Raw genomic sequence first — 15,741 nt, 5'->3', positions numbered from 1 at the left:
GTGGGCAGTGTGGTTCCTACTCTGGGTAGATCTTGTGCTATCATTGTTAGACCTGTCCTCCGTGGGCAGTGTGGTTCCTACTCTGGGTAGATCTTGTGCTATCATTGTTAGACCTGTCCTCTGTGGGCAGTGTTGTTCCTACTCTGGGTAGATCTTGTGCTATCATTGTTAGACCTGTCCTCTGTGGGCAGTGTGGTTCCTACTCTGGGTAGATCTTGTGCTATCATTGTTAGACCTGTCCTCCGTGGGCAGTGTGGTTCCTACTCTGGGTAGATCTTGTGCTATCATTGTTAGACCTGTCCTCTGTGGGCAGTGTGGTTCCTACTCTGGGTAGATCTTGTGCTATCATTGTTAGACCTGTCCTCTGTGGGCAGTGTGGTTCCTACTCTGGGTAGATCTTGTGCTATCATTGTTAGACCTGTCCTCTGTTCTTTCTGGTTCCTCTCTCTCTAGATCTTGTGCTATCTCTTCTCTGTCCTCTGTTTCTCTCTCTCTCTCTCTCTCTCTCTCTCTCTCTCTCTCTCTCTCTCTCTCTGTTTCTATCTCTCTGGGATCTCCCCCCTCTTCTGTCTTTCCTCTTTCTCAGTCTGTTTCTATCTCTCTGGGATCTTTTCCACCTCTGATCAAACTGGTTGGAACGATAAAGTTGAGCTTCTGTAAATGTGTTATTGATTGAGGCTTACCGCTTTGCTGCTTTAATCCACTCCAACATGTTGAAATTAGACTTTTATTTATTTAAAACAATTTCCCTCACAGCTTTCCTACGCTAACTTTGAGTTAATTACGTGGTGCTGTTTTGACGCTGTTTACCATGTCATTTTTTAAACTCTTTGGTCTAATATTGGTTTTTCTAGTATCCTGTAATTTCTTTATGTTTTGTCCCGATGAATCTATCCAATTATTTATTTATGATTCCAATTATTTACAGGATGTGGCCAGTTTCAAATTACCAGCATCATTTCAAATTCCCTGAAGTCTACCTTTCACATTACCAGATCACAGACATGGTATTGAAGATTCATTAGCCAACTTCTCTTTTGATATCATCATCTCTTTACAACCCTAGCTACTTCAAGCGACCCCTTCCCATTCCATAGACCATGTATTGATACATGATTTAAGACTGATATTTGTTATGACTTGAATCAACCTGGATGCATGATTCAGGTCCAGAGGAGCTGTGAAGGCAGCATGGGACGATTCATTACGCATATATCTCTCTCTCTCTCTCTCCTGCTAACTTCACCTTCGAAGTTGAACTACCATATCAAACAAAGGAGCACTGTTTTATTCCAGGGAATCATGTTCCTATTGATGTATCTTCAGCATGCCATAGCTAATATTCTTTATGACTAGAATCAGCCTGGATGCATGATTCCGGTCCAGAGGAGCTGTGGATTCATTACTATTTCTTCAACACAGGAACACACATCTCTTTCACTCCTGCTACTATCACCTTTGAAGTTGAACTGGCGTATCGATCAACAGAACACTGTTTTATTTCAGGATATCATTCTCCTTTTGTAGTATAGTAGTTTGGTAGTATAATATGGTGTATGGGAGTATAATTTAAAAATATATATATATTTCACCTTTATTTAATAACCAGGTAGGCAAATTGAGAACAAGTTCTCATTTACAATTGCGACCTGGCCAAGATAAAGCAAAACAGTTCGACACATACAACAACACAGAGTTGCACATGGAGTAAAACAAACATACAGTCAATAATACAGTAGAAAAATATGTTTTTATACAATGTGAGCAAATGAGGTGAGATAAGGGAGGTAAAGGCAATTTTTTTTTTAAAAGGCCATGGTGGCGAAGTAAATACAATATAGCGAGTAAAACACTGGAATGGTAGATTTGCAGTGGAAGAATGTGCAAAGTAGAGATATAAATAATGGGGTGCAAAGGAGCTAAATAAATAAATACATACATACAGTAGGGGAAGAGGTAGTTGTTTGGGCTAAATTATAGATGGGCTATGTACAGGTGCAGTAATCTGTAAGCTGCTCTGACAGCTGGTGCTTAAAGCTAGTGAGGGAGATAAATGTTTCCAGTTTCAGAGATTTTTGTAGTTCGTTCCAGTCATTGGCAGCAGAGAACTGGAAGGAGAGGCAGCCAAAGGAAGAATTGGTTTTGGGGGTGACCAGAGAGATATACCTGCTGGAGTGCGTGCTACTGGCGGGTGCTGCTATGGTGACCAGCGAGCTGAGATAAGGGGGGACTTTACCTAGCAGGGTCTTGTAGATGACCTGGAGCCAGTGGGTTTGGCGACGAGTATGAAGCGAGGGCCAGCCAACGAGAGCGTACAGGTCGCAGTGGTGGGTAGTATATGGGGCTTTGGTGACAAAACGGATGGCATTGTGATAGACTGCACCCAATTTATTGAGTAGGGTATTGGAGGCTATTTTATAAATAACTTCGCCGAAGTCGAGGATCGGTAGGATGGTCAGTTTTACAAGGGTATGTTTGGCAGCATGAGTGAAGGATGCTTTGTTGCGAAATAGGAAGCCAATTCTAGATTTAACTTTGGATTGGAGATGTTTGATGTGAGTCTGAAAGGAGAGTTTACAGTCTAGCCAGACACCTAGGTATTTATAGTTGTCCACATATTCTAAGTATATATTCCAGAACCGTCCAGGGTGGTGATGCTAGTCGGGCGGGCGGGAGCGGGCAGCGATCGGTTGAAGAGCACGCATTTCGCTTTACTAGCATTTAAGAGCAGTTGGAGGCCACGGAAGGAGTGTTGTATGGCATTGAAGCTCGTTTGGAGGTTTGTTAACACAGTGTCCAAAGCAGGGCCAGATGTACACAGAAAGGTGTCATCTGCCTAGAGATGGATCAAAGAATCACCCGCAGCAAGAGCGACGACATTGATATATATACAGAAAAAAGAGTTGTGTTGGACAAAACCCACTGAGTCGATGATAGCCCCGAAAGCCTTTTGGAGTGGGTCTGTGGACTTTTCCATGTGAATATTAAAGTCACCAAAAATTAGAATACTATCTGCCATGACTACAAGGTCCGATAGGAATTCAGGGAACTAAGTGAGGAACGCTGTATATGGCCCAGGAGGCCTGTAAACAGAAGCTATAAAAAGTGATTGAGTAGGCTGCATAGATTTCATGACTAGAAGCTCAAAAGACGGAAACTACATCATTGTTTCTTGTAAATTGAAATTTGCTATCATAAATGTTAGCAACACCTCCTCCTTTGCGGGATGTGCGGGGGATATGGTCACTAGTGTAACTAGGAGGTAAGGCCTCATTTAACACAGTAAATTCATCAGGCTTAAGCCATGTTTCTGTCAGGCCAATCACATCAAGATTATGATCAGTGATTAGTTCATTGACTATAACTGCCTTGGAAGTGAGGGATCTAACATTAAGTAGCCCTATTTTGAGATGTGAAGTATCACAATCTCTTTCAATAATGGCAGGAATAGAGGAGGTCTTTATTCCAGTGAGATTGCTAAGGCGAACACCACCATGTTTAGTTTTGCCCAACCTAGGTCGAGGCACAGACACGGTCTCAATGGGGATAGCTAAGCTGACTACACTGACTGTGCTAGTGGCAGACTCCACTAAGCTGGGAGGCTGGCTAACAGGGTGCAGGCCAGGCAGCAGGCTATCTCATTGTGGAGCTAGGGGAGTTAGAGCCCTGTTTAGGTTTGTATATAAGATGAGAGCACACCTCCAGCTAGGATGGAGTCTGTCACTCCTCAAAAGGCCAGGCTTCGTCCTGTTTGTGGGTGAGTCCCAGAAAGAGGGCCAATTATCTACAAATTCTATCTTTTGGGAGGGGCAGAAAACAGTTTTCAACTAGTGATTGAGTTGAGACTCACCACCCTAATTGGGAGGGGGCCAGAGACAATTACTCGATGCCGACACATCTTTCTAGCTGATTTACACGCTGAAGCTATGTTGCGCTTAGTGACCTCTGACTGTTTCATCCTAACATTGTTGGTGCCGACGTGGATAACAATATCCCTATACTCTCTACACTCGCCAGTTTTAGCTTTAGCCAGCACCATCTTCAGATTAGCCTTAACGTCGGTAGCCCTGCCCCCTGGTAAACAGTTTATGATCGCTGGATGATTCGTTTTAAGTCTAATACTGCGGGTAATGGAGTCGCCAATGACTAGAGTTTTCAATTTGTCAGAGCTAATGGTGGGAAGCTTCGGCGTCTCAGACCCCGTAACGGGAGGAGTAGAGACCAGAAAAGGCTCTGCCTCTGTCTCCGACTCGCTGCTTAATGGGAAGAACCGGTTGAAAGTTTCTGTTGGCTGAATGAGCGACACCGGTTGAGCATTCCTACAGCATTTCCTCCCAGAAGCCATGAGAAAGTTGTCCGGCTGCGGGGACTGTGTGAGGGGATTTATACTACTATCTGTACTTATTGGTGGCACAGACGCTGTTTCATCCTTTCCTACACTTAAACTACCCTTGCCTAACGATTGCGTCTGAAGCTGGGCTTGCAGCACAGCTATCCTTGCCGTAAGGCGATCGTTCTCCTGTATATTATGAGTACAGCGACTGCAATTAGAAGGCATCATGTTAATGTTACTACGTAGCTTCGGCTGGTGGAGGTCCTGACGAATCACGTCCAGATAAAGTGTCCGGAGTGAAAAAGTTGAATGAAAAAAGTCGAGCGAGAGAAAAACTAAAAATATAAACAGTAATTAAAAAGTAAAAACCATAAAGTTGGCAGGTAGCAAAGTAAGGTTAGCAATAAAACACACAGCAACACGTAAACAAGTCTACAATTTGTGACTGGAAATGACGCCCGGTACAGAGAGCTGAACAGGATCAACATGTTAAATGTGCAACCAGAGGGAAAATAATTCTGTATCACCTGTACTCCACACACCCTCGCCCTCCATTTGGTAAATCCGACCACAACTCTATCCTCCTGATTCCTGCTTACAAGCAAAAATTAAAGAAGGAAGCACCAGTGACTCGGTTTATAAAAAAGTGGTCAGATGAAACCGATGCTAAACTACAGGACTGTTTTGCTATCACAGACTGGAACATGTTCTGGGATTCTTCCGATGGCATTGATGAGTACACCAGATCAGTCACTGGCTTTATCAATAAGTGCATTGAGGACGTCGTCCCCACAGTGACTGTACGTACATACCCCAACCAGAAGCCATGGATTACAGGCAACACTCGCACTGTGCTAAAGGGAAGAGCTGCCGCTTTCAAGGTGCTGGACCCGGAAGCTGACATGAAATCCTGCTATGCCCTGCGACGAACCATCGAACAGGCAAAGCGTCAATACAGGGCTAAGATTGAATCATATTACACCAGGTCAGACACTCGTCTTATATGGCAGGGCTTGCAAACTATTACAGACTACAATGGGAAGCACAGCCGCTAGCTGCCCAGTGACACGAGCCTACCAGACGAGCTAAATCACTTCTATGCTTGCTTCGAGGCAAGCAACACTGAGGCATGCATAAGAGCATCAGCTGTTCCGGATGACTGTGTGATCACGCTCTCCGTAGCCGAAGTGATTAAGACCTTTTAATTAGGTCAACATACACTAGGCTGTGGGGCCAGGACGTGTGCTCTGGGCATGTGCTGACCAACTGGCAGGTGTCGTCACTGACATTTTCAACATGTCCCTGATTGAGTCTGAAATACCAACATGTTTCAAGCAGACCACCATAGGCCCTGTGCCCAAGAACACAAAGGCAACCTGCCTAAATGACTACAGACCCGTAGCACTCACGTCCTTAGCCATGAAGTGCTTTGAAAGGTTGGTAATGGCTCACATCAACACCATTATCCCAGAAACCCTAGACCCACTCCAATTTGCATACCTCCCAAACAGATCCACAGATGATACAATCTCTATTGCACTCCACACTGTCCTTTCCCACCTGGACAAAAGGAACACTTATGTGAGAATGCTATTCATTGACTACAGCTCAGCGTTCAACACCATAGTACCCTCAAAGCTCATCACTAAGCTAAGGATCCTGGGACTAAACACCTCCCTCTGCAACTGGATCCTGGACTTCCTGACGGGCCGCCCCCAGGTGGTGAGGGTAGGTAGCAACACATCTGCCACGCTGATCCTCAACACCGGAGCCCCCAAGGGGTGCGTGCTCAGTCCCCTCCTGTACTCCCTGTTCACCCATGACTGCATGGCCAGGCACGACTCCAACACCATCACTAAGTTTGCAGACGAAATAATGGTAGGCCTGATCACCGACAACGACGAGACAGCCTATAGGGAGGAGGTCAGAGACCTGGCCGTGTGGTGCCAGAATAACAACCTATCCTAACGTAACCAAGACTAAGGAGATGATTGTGGACTACAGGAAAAGGAGGACCGAGCACGCCCCCATTCTCATCAACAGGGCTGTAGTGGAGCAGGTTGAGAGCTTAAAATTCCTTGGTGTCCATATCAACAACAAACTAGAATGGTCCAAACACACCAAGACAGTCGTGAAAAGGGCACGACAAAGCCTATTCCCCCTCAGGAAACGTAAAAGATTTGTCATGGGTCCTGAAATCCTCAAAAGGTTCTACAGCTGCAACATCGAGACCATCCTGACCGGTTGCGTCACTACTTCTCAACAGTTTTTACTCCCAAGCCATAAGACTCCTGAACAGGTAATCAAATGGCTACCCGGACTATTTGCATTGTGTGCCTCCCCAACCCCTCTTTTACGTTGCTGCTACTCTCTGTTTATCATATATGCATAGTCACTTTAACTCTACATTCATGTACATATGTACATACTATCTCAATTGGCCCGACCTACCAGTGCTCCCGCACATTGGCTAACCGGGCTATCTGTATTGTGTCCCACCCACCACCCGCCAACCCCTCTTTTACGCTACTGCTACTCTCTGTTCATCATATATGCATAGTCACCATATCTACATGTACATACTACCTCAATCAGCCTGACTAACCGGTGTCTGTATGTAGCCTCGATACCGTATATATAGCCTCGCTACTGTTTTTCTCTGTTGTTTTTATTTCTTTACTTACCTATTGTTCAACCAAATACATTTTTTGCATTATTGGTTAGAGGCTGTAAGTAAGCATTTCACTGTAAGGTCTACACCTGTTGTATTTGGCGCACGTGACAAATAAACTTTGTTTGATTTGAACTTATTATTGAACTTTGTAGGAAATCAACTAAATGTATTGAACTTAGCATAAAATTGACTAAATGTATTGAACTTAGCATAAAATTGACTAAATGTATTGAACTTAGCATAAAATTGACTAAATGTATTGAACTTAGCAGGAAATCAACTAAATGATTTGAACTTAGCGGGAAATCGACAATTTTTTTACTTATTTGAAAATTAATTAATTTGTCCAAGTTAATCATAAGACAGGAATGTCCCTGTCTGTGTGCAGTGCTCGCCTAGGTCTCGTCTACACTTTATGTAGCCGTTAGGGATTATGCTAATGCTAACCGTCTGTTGGTGGATGGAAAGGTTTCCCAAAAATGTTCTCAATTAAATGTTAACCAAGTAGCCTATGCCTACCTGGCAGAATACCATGATTATTTGCATCAATCCACTGGCCATTTGTTTAGCAAACTCTGCAATCACATGAGTGCTACAGAAACACTACTAACCAAACAAGGGTCTCTGGCTGGTGCACAGTGTATTAGGGTAACACCCAAAATTCTAAATGTCTTAGATTTTTCCCAGACCTCAAAAGTGGTCTCCTGATGTGGTTTAAGCATTGTTGTAGACTCAGAACATCCAATGAGGTTGTTTTTCTATTAAAAAACTGATTTTTATAGTAGTTTGCCCCCCCCAATGGGGCAAACAAAACAGAGAGAACAGTATTTGGGGGAAAACTGAACAGAATCAGGCAAAAAATAAAACAAATTTTATGTGGCCCTACTAATCAGTGACCTTCATTGATCAATCAAGTAGAAGAGAGATATGAGAACCTGCAGACACTTGGCCCTCCATGGAGTGAGGTTGACACCTGTGCTATAATGTCTTTGATGTGCGTACTCTTACCTTTGAATGGGTTTGCTATTGTGAAAGCGTATTGCTGTTTTAGATGACAGTGTTGTTCTATGGTGCTCTCAGTCCTCCCACTGGCTTTAAAGGGATAATCTACCACAAACTACCAATTCCAATGACAGTGTTAATCTGTTGCAGCTCAAGTCTACAAAACTCACAATGCAATGCTCTCTCTGGGAAAGCATGTTGTCTAGCTAGCTACACACAATACCAAAGACAATATCAGCATGTGAAGTAGCTAGCTAGCTATCTGTTAAATCGCGTAAACAAACTGCGCTATCAATTTAGGAGTCAATTTGCAGTTCTATTGTAATAATGGCCCTTTTCCCACAGACACAGAGCGCATTGCGAGATGGTACTTGAAGGAGAAACTGAGTTGAATAATTTGGTACACTGTTTACACTGAGCACATCTAAGTGAAATATATACGTTGTCATGACGATATAAACTAATGTTTTGCCGATCTGGAGTGCAGGTAATTGTTTTAAAAGCGTTATGAAATGTGATAGTGTGTCATCTCCATTGACGAGAACCAAGTAGCTGTGACCCGTTCCTACACGATTTCCGGATTTCACAGATGGACCACTTTAGAAGTTAAATCATGGGGAAATGTTTTATTTTACCCACCGCTAGAACAGAGGCTTTCATCAAATAGACAGTAATGTCATGATTTTTATTTCTGGTGGTGGATTATCCCTTTAAGCATCAGAGTCATTACTTGCATTTTTTGTCATCTATACGTCATTGATTGTCTCTTTAGGCCCCTAAAGCTGGTCATACATTACACCATTTTAAATAGCGATTTTGCCTGATTTGGGATCTACAACAAATTTCTGGGATCACAGGCTCCGACCAAGACCTCTTCGGTTGCATAATGTGAATGCGAGCGGGTGAAAGATGTGCGATTATGGGTCTTGCACTCTTCTGGTCCACATCTTAGGTCCCGATGCTTTTTCTGACATGCCTGATATTTTTGGTCGTATCTTGTGTAGTGAGGAGTGTGCTACGATTGGACTTGCAACTTCTGCAACCTGTCCTCCGTTGCCCGGCTACAGAGTAGGAGGCGGGCCACGACACATCTGGAAATAGCAGGACAGGGAGTGGTCAAGTAATGTGAGCACACTCCTGTAATCTGAGCAGACCGGACGCAGACTTCAGGATGACAACATTATGCAGACAATTCACATAATGTGAGTGCTTCAACGATGAAAAAGATTTTTGTCGTCGACTAATGTATGGCTAGCTTCAGAGGCCTATAAGCGTTTGCACAGGTAATTGTATACATGTGTTATCAAAACCATGAGAGTGAAGTAGGGGATTGAAAGGTTGTGTGTGTTTACAAAGAGCCCTGGGGTTTTTGAAGGATGCATGACAGAGCACAAACACAAAGCTTATCTTTGTCGGTCGGTCGGTCTGTCGTCTGTCTGTCTGTCTGTCTGCCTGGTCCTGGTAATGGAACAAGAGATAGTCCTAAGAGGGAGAACACTGTTACCGTACGGTACATGATTATTTAGAGTGGCTGTGGATTCTCTTCTCTTGTGTGTGTGTGTGTCATACTGAGCCCACATCCAAAGGCCAACCACCCTTCCTTTCTCCTCCTCTGAGATTGTGAGATGAAGAGCCTGGGCCTTGCAGAGTTTCATTTGTCTTCTGGACTGTGGGTGTTTTCTTTGGGAAATAAGAGGTCTGTTTTTGTGGGCTGTTTCGAGTGGGGCCAGTGGCCATTGCAGAAGCACACACACTGTTCATCATTGGCCTACACAGAGGGTTATAGAGAGGGACAGTGTGACCATACACACTGAAACCGATAGAGTAATTACTTATTGCAGTTTATGGACTTGTTATGCTTCTACTGTTAATGTTATGAAGGTTATGTCCTGTCACATTCATTTTTATGATAGATGTAGGATCTTCATTTGATCACCCTGTTGCAGGAGAACCTGCAATGCAGGAAATGTAAAACGTGTAGTGTATTTGAGATTGAAAACATTTCCAATTTTAGACTTGATTTTCTTTTACTGTATGAGAAATCAATGAACCCCCTAAAAAAAATATTTTATATAAATATTATAATCCACATTTCCTGTTGTTGCAGGATTATTTTCCTGCTGTAGCAAACTGGCTCACATTAAGATCCTACATCTGTATTTTATATGACCCTGGGTTTTATATGATGCCTCATCTTTAATTTAAGTTTGTCCCTGATTGGGTGTTTGTTTGTTGTCATCATGTCCCCAACACCCTGGTCATTAAATAAGTACTCAAACAGAAAATTAAGATTTATGAATTTTAATCTGAGTAAACAATTATTTACACACATGCCATGAACTCAAAACACACCCTGCACCTGCAACTCTTCTTCACAATGCAAATCATTTGACAACTAACCAGAACATTTGTGAACTGAATATTGTATTGGTGTCTGTATAAATGTTCCACTGAATAACTCTCTTGAATAGGCTGTCCCTGGCTTTTCAACTATTTGGAACTAACCAAAACATGATTGATTGATTGTTGGTGTCTATGTAAAGTTTCAGCTGAATGACGTGTCTCTCTCTTGAAAAGGCTGTTCCTGTCGAGCCCACGAGATGCCACTGCCAGCAGCACAGGGATGTGGAAAGTGTGACGGTGACCTACCATGACAAGGCCACACAGACTCCACCGTGGAGGGGACATGCTGTGAGTGCTGCTTCCTGTGTGTGTGTCCCACTGTCAGGTCCTGATCACATTCACGGTTGGCCACTCGATTTCAAATCAAATTTTATTGAGTAGACCTTACTGTGAAATGCTTACTTACAAGCCCTTAACCAACAATGGAGTTCAAGAAATAGAGTTAAGAAAATATTTACTAAATAAAATAAGAACCACAATAACAAGGCTATATACAGGGTGTACCGGTACCGAGTCAATATGCGGGGGTACAGGTTAGTCGAGGTAAAGTGACTGCATAGACTTTATTCTTCATACTGTTTTTATTTGGATTTTCACCATGCAAGTGTAACCTATTCCAAGTCATCTTCTCTGTAGGAGGCTGTGAAACATTTAGAGCTCTTCTAAAGCTCAATAACCTTTTATACTGTAGCTGCTAAAGGACACCTAATAGAGTGGCTCAGCTAGGTAGGTGTCCTTTTGTCACTTTGCACAAACTCAATGACATCCAGTGCGCTCTTCAAGCCTCTTGCCTCTGCCACATGATGGACACGCGGCATGTTCCACCTGTGAGGCAGTCAGTTGGAGCAGGACAGATACCTGCCTGGCACTATACTGTGTTGCTGTCGGTCTGTGTTCTCTGAGGAAACGGGGCACCCCTGGGCAACCTGGTAAATCCCAGGACTATCACTAATGACAGTGTGTACATCTCCTGGCCCAGATAAACCAGGGGCGCCCAGAGCAAAGCAGCACCGAGGCTAAAATGTTCCGACGGCAATAACATGGAAATTGCCTTGGCACGCCGCTAGCCGCCACCCCAGTGATGGAGAGGCTTGTTGGGATAAGCAGCGGCACAAGCCTGATTAGATTTGAAAAAGAAGGCTCTGCTTGAAATATGTCCTGCAATAACGCAGCGCAGGGGTCTAATTTTTACACCTGGCTGAAGGACACCAGCATACCGATGAGAGGCGCCCCCACCACAAAGCGGGCGGCAGGGAGAGGTGGTGCTCAATCATGGATGCCACACTTTTGGTCACCTTTTTGTCCCGTCATGATTTAGTCACCCTCCTGCGTTGCAGCTTTAGAGTAAAGTGTGGAGGGGAAACAGTAGGGAAATTGGTTCGGTTCAGATTTACAGCTTCGGTTTCTACCTAACCGGAACAAGGCAATGGACATGTTGTTCCTGGTCGTGTGCAGGGAGGGGTCTGTGTGGTGGGGGTTGATGGAGGGGGCTGGGAGTGTGGCAGGACACATACGTTTCCGGAGTGCAGGAAGAGATATGAGTACCTGCGAGGCTGCCATCGAGTTCACCAAGCCCAAGGCTCACACATCTTGCACCTCTTCGCTCTAATTGAATTTGAATTGAATTCGCCAGCGTTCAGACTCACAGATAGGTTCGGTCTTTCCCATCCTCTTTCATTTTTCCACCCTGACTTTCCCATCTGTAAGTAACCACTGCAGTTTCGTTTGAAGGGGAAATATGGCATGTGATAGCTCTGACATTTTTTCAGTTATGAGCGAAACGGTGATGACATTATCCCCACTGTCTCAAGATAAGGAAAGAAAGTGTAGCCTCAACTCAAAAAGAACCAAGCAAGCAAATCGACAGAGGCATGTTGACAGTGGCTTGAGAGTACAATGGTTCCTCAATTAAAAGGTTTTGAGCTCATGCCGCGACCGTTTGTGGTAGATGGGTGGCAGATTGTGGTGAATTGCGTCATGCTGTCATTGAACCACACTATCCCAAAAGGGAGAACACTGATCTATCGGTACTCTAAACTCTGGCGCAAATGTACTATATTTTCGTAAATGAATAGAGGTGTGAATGTTTCAGTACGAGAGTCTCTCTTTGGTACTAGAGTCCTGCATCAGGCAAAAAAAAGAATAGCTGGCGGGTGGTCCCAGAGTTGAGAGAGGTAAATACTTGGGTAATTACAATGGGTAAGTACAATGGCGCAATTACACTGGCATCTCTGGGATTCAACACACATTCTGTCTTTTTTAGGGACAAAAAGGGCTCAACTCCAATGATGGAAAAACAAACGGTCTTCCCTCTGAAACGGTCTTCCTCGTCTCGCCCTGCGCGACAGGCTTGACGGACCGCTGGAAACAGCAAGGCATCATGGAGAATGTCTTGATCCCACGAAGAAGACAGAGCTTACTGCATATCAAGCTGGATGTGTTTGTGTCGACAACATTATTCAGAAACTCAAGGAAACATTTTCCACAGTCTCACAGCTATGCCTGTGTTTACCGGTTTTTAGAGCAAACATGCCAAACCCTAGCAGATTAGTCATAGTACTACTAATCAGTGCTGATAATTTAAACTGGCAACAATGTTTTGATGGGATAGGGAGAAAGAGGCAACATAGTAATGAGCTCGTGAAATTATGCTTTCTTCCAGACTGCAGAGAAACCGCCATCAACCATAATGAACACGGTTGATTTGTGTTGGCAGTACACAAATAATGCATCCCTGCCCCCCAAAGCAAAGCTAAACTCAACACCCAGCCGATCCTCTCGCACCGAACCTCCCGCAGCTCCAATAACGATACCGGTCACTGCCATGTCAGGGAGCTATGAGTTTACAGGGGAGCCTACTCTTCTTCTGTCATCTTCCTCCCCCATATTGAATCACTCCCTGGCAGGTGCGTCTGAGCTGGAGGAGTGCAAGTGTAATTGTGTTGTACAGGGAGACATTGCAAGCACCCTGGCTGGGAATTGATTTAGTGGCGCCACATAGTTGGTGTAGCAAATGGGAAATAGGCTGGTGACTCCAGAGAGTTGGGAGTGTGGCTGTCCTGTACCAGAGCTGGGCCCCCATCCCAGCAGTGTTTTCTCAATTTGTGTGGGGTGTGGGGACAGTCCCACTGGACCACATGTCTGTGTGTCCTGCGTTTGAGAGGATGATGCTGTGATTTACAGCATGGCGTAACTGTTTTGACTTGAGGTTATTATTTATAGGGGTCCCAGGTAGGTTGGGTGTTGGTTTTCTCTGGTGAGTCCCATCTGATGAGTCCCATCTGGTCCGTCAAGTCTACACCAATACAAAGAATTTATGTAAAAGTCAGGATGGAAATACACTTTTCATAAACCCTTAAAACATTGGAAAGAACTTCAAAAACAACTGTATTCTTTTGCGTGGGTTGTATTACCAACATAAATGATTACACACGCAAAACAATATAACAAATAATGAGCTCTGGTTCCTCCAGAAATGTCCTGTACCTTTGGCATGAAAAGAGTCCATCCCGGTAAAGAAGTTCAGGGAAGCGCCCTATTGGAAGGAGAAGCACTGAGACGGTTCAGAAAAATTCAGGGCCGTCACAATGGTCTTCACTGACGCGCACACACACACACACACACACACACACACACACACACACACACACACACACACACACACACACACACACACAAAGGCATATATATCAATCCATGACTCTATTCCATATCTGAAATCCTTACATGCCAGGATGCCTCCAGGCCTCTTGAAATGCCATCCCTGTGTGTCTTTGTGTGTGTGAATTGAGATGCATCGCTCACTGACCATGGCTGGGTTTTATCCTCCCTGCCTCTCTCTGTTCTCCGGTGTGTGTGTGTCACCTCCTGTGGTGTTCGTCTTCTCTCTGGACAGGTTGTTCGGCCTGCTCCTTTCCTCTCTCCCTGGCAGCACTCGCACCAGAGGATCCCACGGGCATGCATGCCCCACCACAGCAGACAGAGTGAGTCCTTAACAGTGCCCTCATCCCATCCCGCCCCTTACCTCTCGCCACCCATACACTATAGAGCCTCAACGCCATGCCCCCATGCCATCACCCTGCTACCGTCCCTGGAATCTTAGCGCATCAAGCTGGCTGGCTACACCCCCTCCCACCCCAGACAATCAAGGATGTGCAAACTCTGTATTTTTCCAGCTAGTTGCCATAGTTTTCTATCCTCTTCAGCTAGCGCTCACTTTGCTGCCTGAATTGATCACTGTGGATTATTTCTCTGATGTTGTCTACATGTCAGCATCACAAGCCACTTTTGTAGTCTTCAAGCTGGCTGACATGTTAAAGGGCTCTTTCAATACTTGACCAGTAGAGCAGACTGGAGAGCCACAGCCTGCCTTAGTCTCTCTAGCACCCACTGGTATTGTGTAGCCTTGACGTTTCATTAAAATAACTCACGAGAACTCCCGTGCTCCAGTCTCCTCACCAGAGTCTATAAAAGCAGTGAGAGCACAGTTACACCCACATTAAGCTGAAAAATGGGTCAAGACCAAAAAGAATGCAAAGAGAGAATCTCGCTCCACTAATTCATTCCGTTCTTGCCCTTTGATCTCTCTCTGTGGGACTTGGTAGACGCCTGTTGCCAAGGATTATGGGGGCAGTATCCCTCTCCACAGGCCTAAAAATTTCCCCAGCCTTTGCTTCTCCTCATCCTTCCATCCCTGCCCCCAATCAGCCGCTCCCTCCCGTCACGCTCGGTGGAACAGTGGGGCCTTGATCCCACACATTTCAATTAAGAGACACTCCACGCACATCTGCTAATGAGTGAAGAGCGCCCTTGGTAATTGAACTCAAGTTTTTATTTCATGTATTTTTTAACCTATCTGCGGGCGATAGTGCGACACTGTGTGAGTGTGCGTGCGGTCTATGCATGGTGTGAGTGTTCTGTTTTGTGTTTGTGCTGTGAGTGTATATGATTTGAAATCGAGCATCTGATGCAATTATGGGAGATTTTATTTTGGGGTTTCCGAGATTAATGACCAACTGACGGCCTTCAATTACTGTTGCCGGCAGTTATCTTCTTCAGTTACTTTCTCTGCTCCTGTTACGGTTTTCTTCTGTCGAAAGAGAGTCGGACCAAAATGCAGCGTGGTAAGTTAGATACATGTTTAATAGCGAAGAAAAAACTAACAAAACAAAAAACAACAAACGTAACATGAAAACCTAAACAGTCTATCTGGTGCTAACACACACAGAGACATGAACAATCACCCACCAAAACTCAAAGAATATGGCTGCCTAAATATGGTTCCCAATCAGAGACAACGAGAATCACCTGCCTCTGATTGAGAACCGCC

At 44.5% G+C, this 15,741-nt stretch overlaps 1 protein-coding gene across 4 annotated transcripts in view; it reads left to right on the top strand.

The window, feature by feature from the left end:
• LOC112223479 (serine-rich coiled-coil domain-containing protein 2) overlaps positions 1 to 15,741 on the top strand; it is a 117,331-nt gene that overhangs the window by 87,107 nt on the left and 14,483 nt on the right. For 3 of the 4 annotated variants that reach the window (XM_042305471.1, XM_024386512.2, XM_024386511.2), the window contains one exon: positions 10,587 to 10,700. In XM_042305471.1, the coding sequence (XP_042161405.1) occupies positions 10,587 to 10,700 (114 nt within the window). Of the gene's footprint in view, positions 1 to 10,586; positions 10,701 to 14,307; positions 14,396 to 15,741 lie in introns of all 4 variants that reach the window. The other variant, XM_024386513.2, reaches the window with a different exon arrangement.

This window comes from Oncorhynchus tshawytscha, linkage group LG24 (assembly GCF_018296145.1).
Source record: "Oncorhynchus tshawytscha isolate Ot180627B linkage group LG24, Otsh_v2.0, whole genome shotgun sequence".
Taxonomy (NCBI): Eukaryota; Metazoa; Chordata; class Actinopteri; order Salmoniformes; family Salmonidae; genus Oncorhynchus; species Oncorhynchus tshawytscha.
The sequence above is the reverse complement of the archived record's forward strand: the minus strand, read 5'-3'. Positions and strand labels throughout refer to the sequence as shown.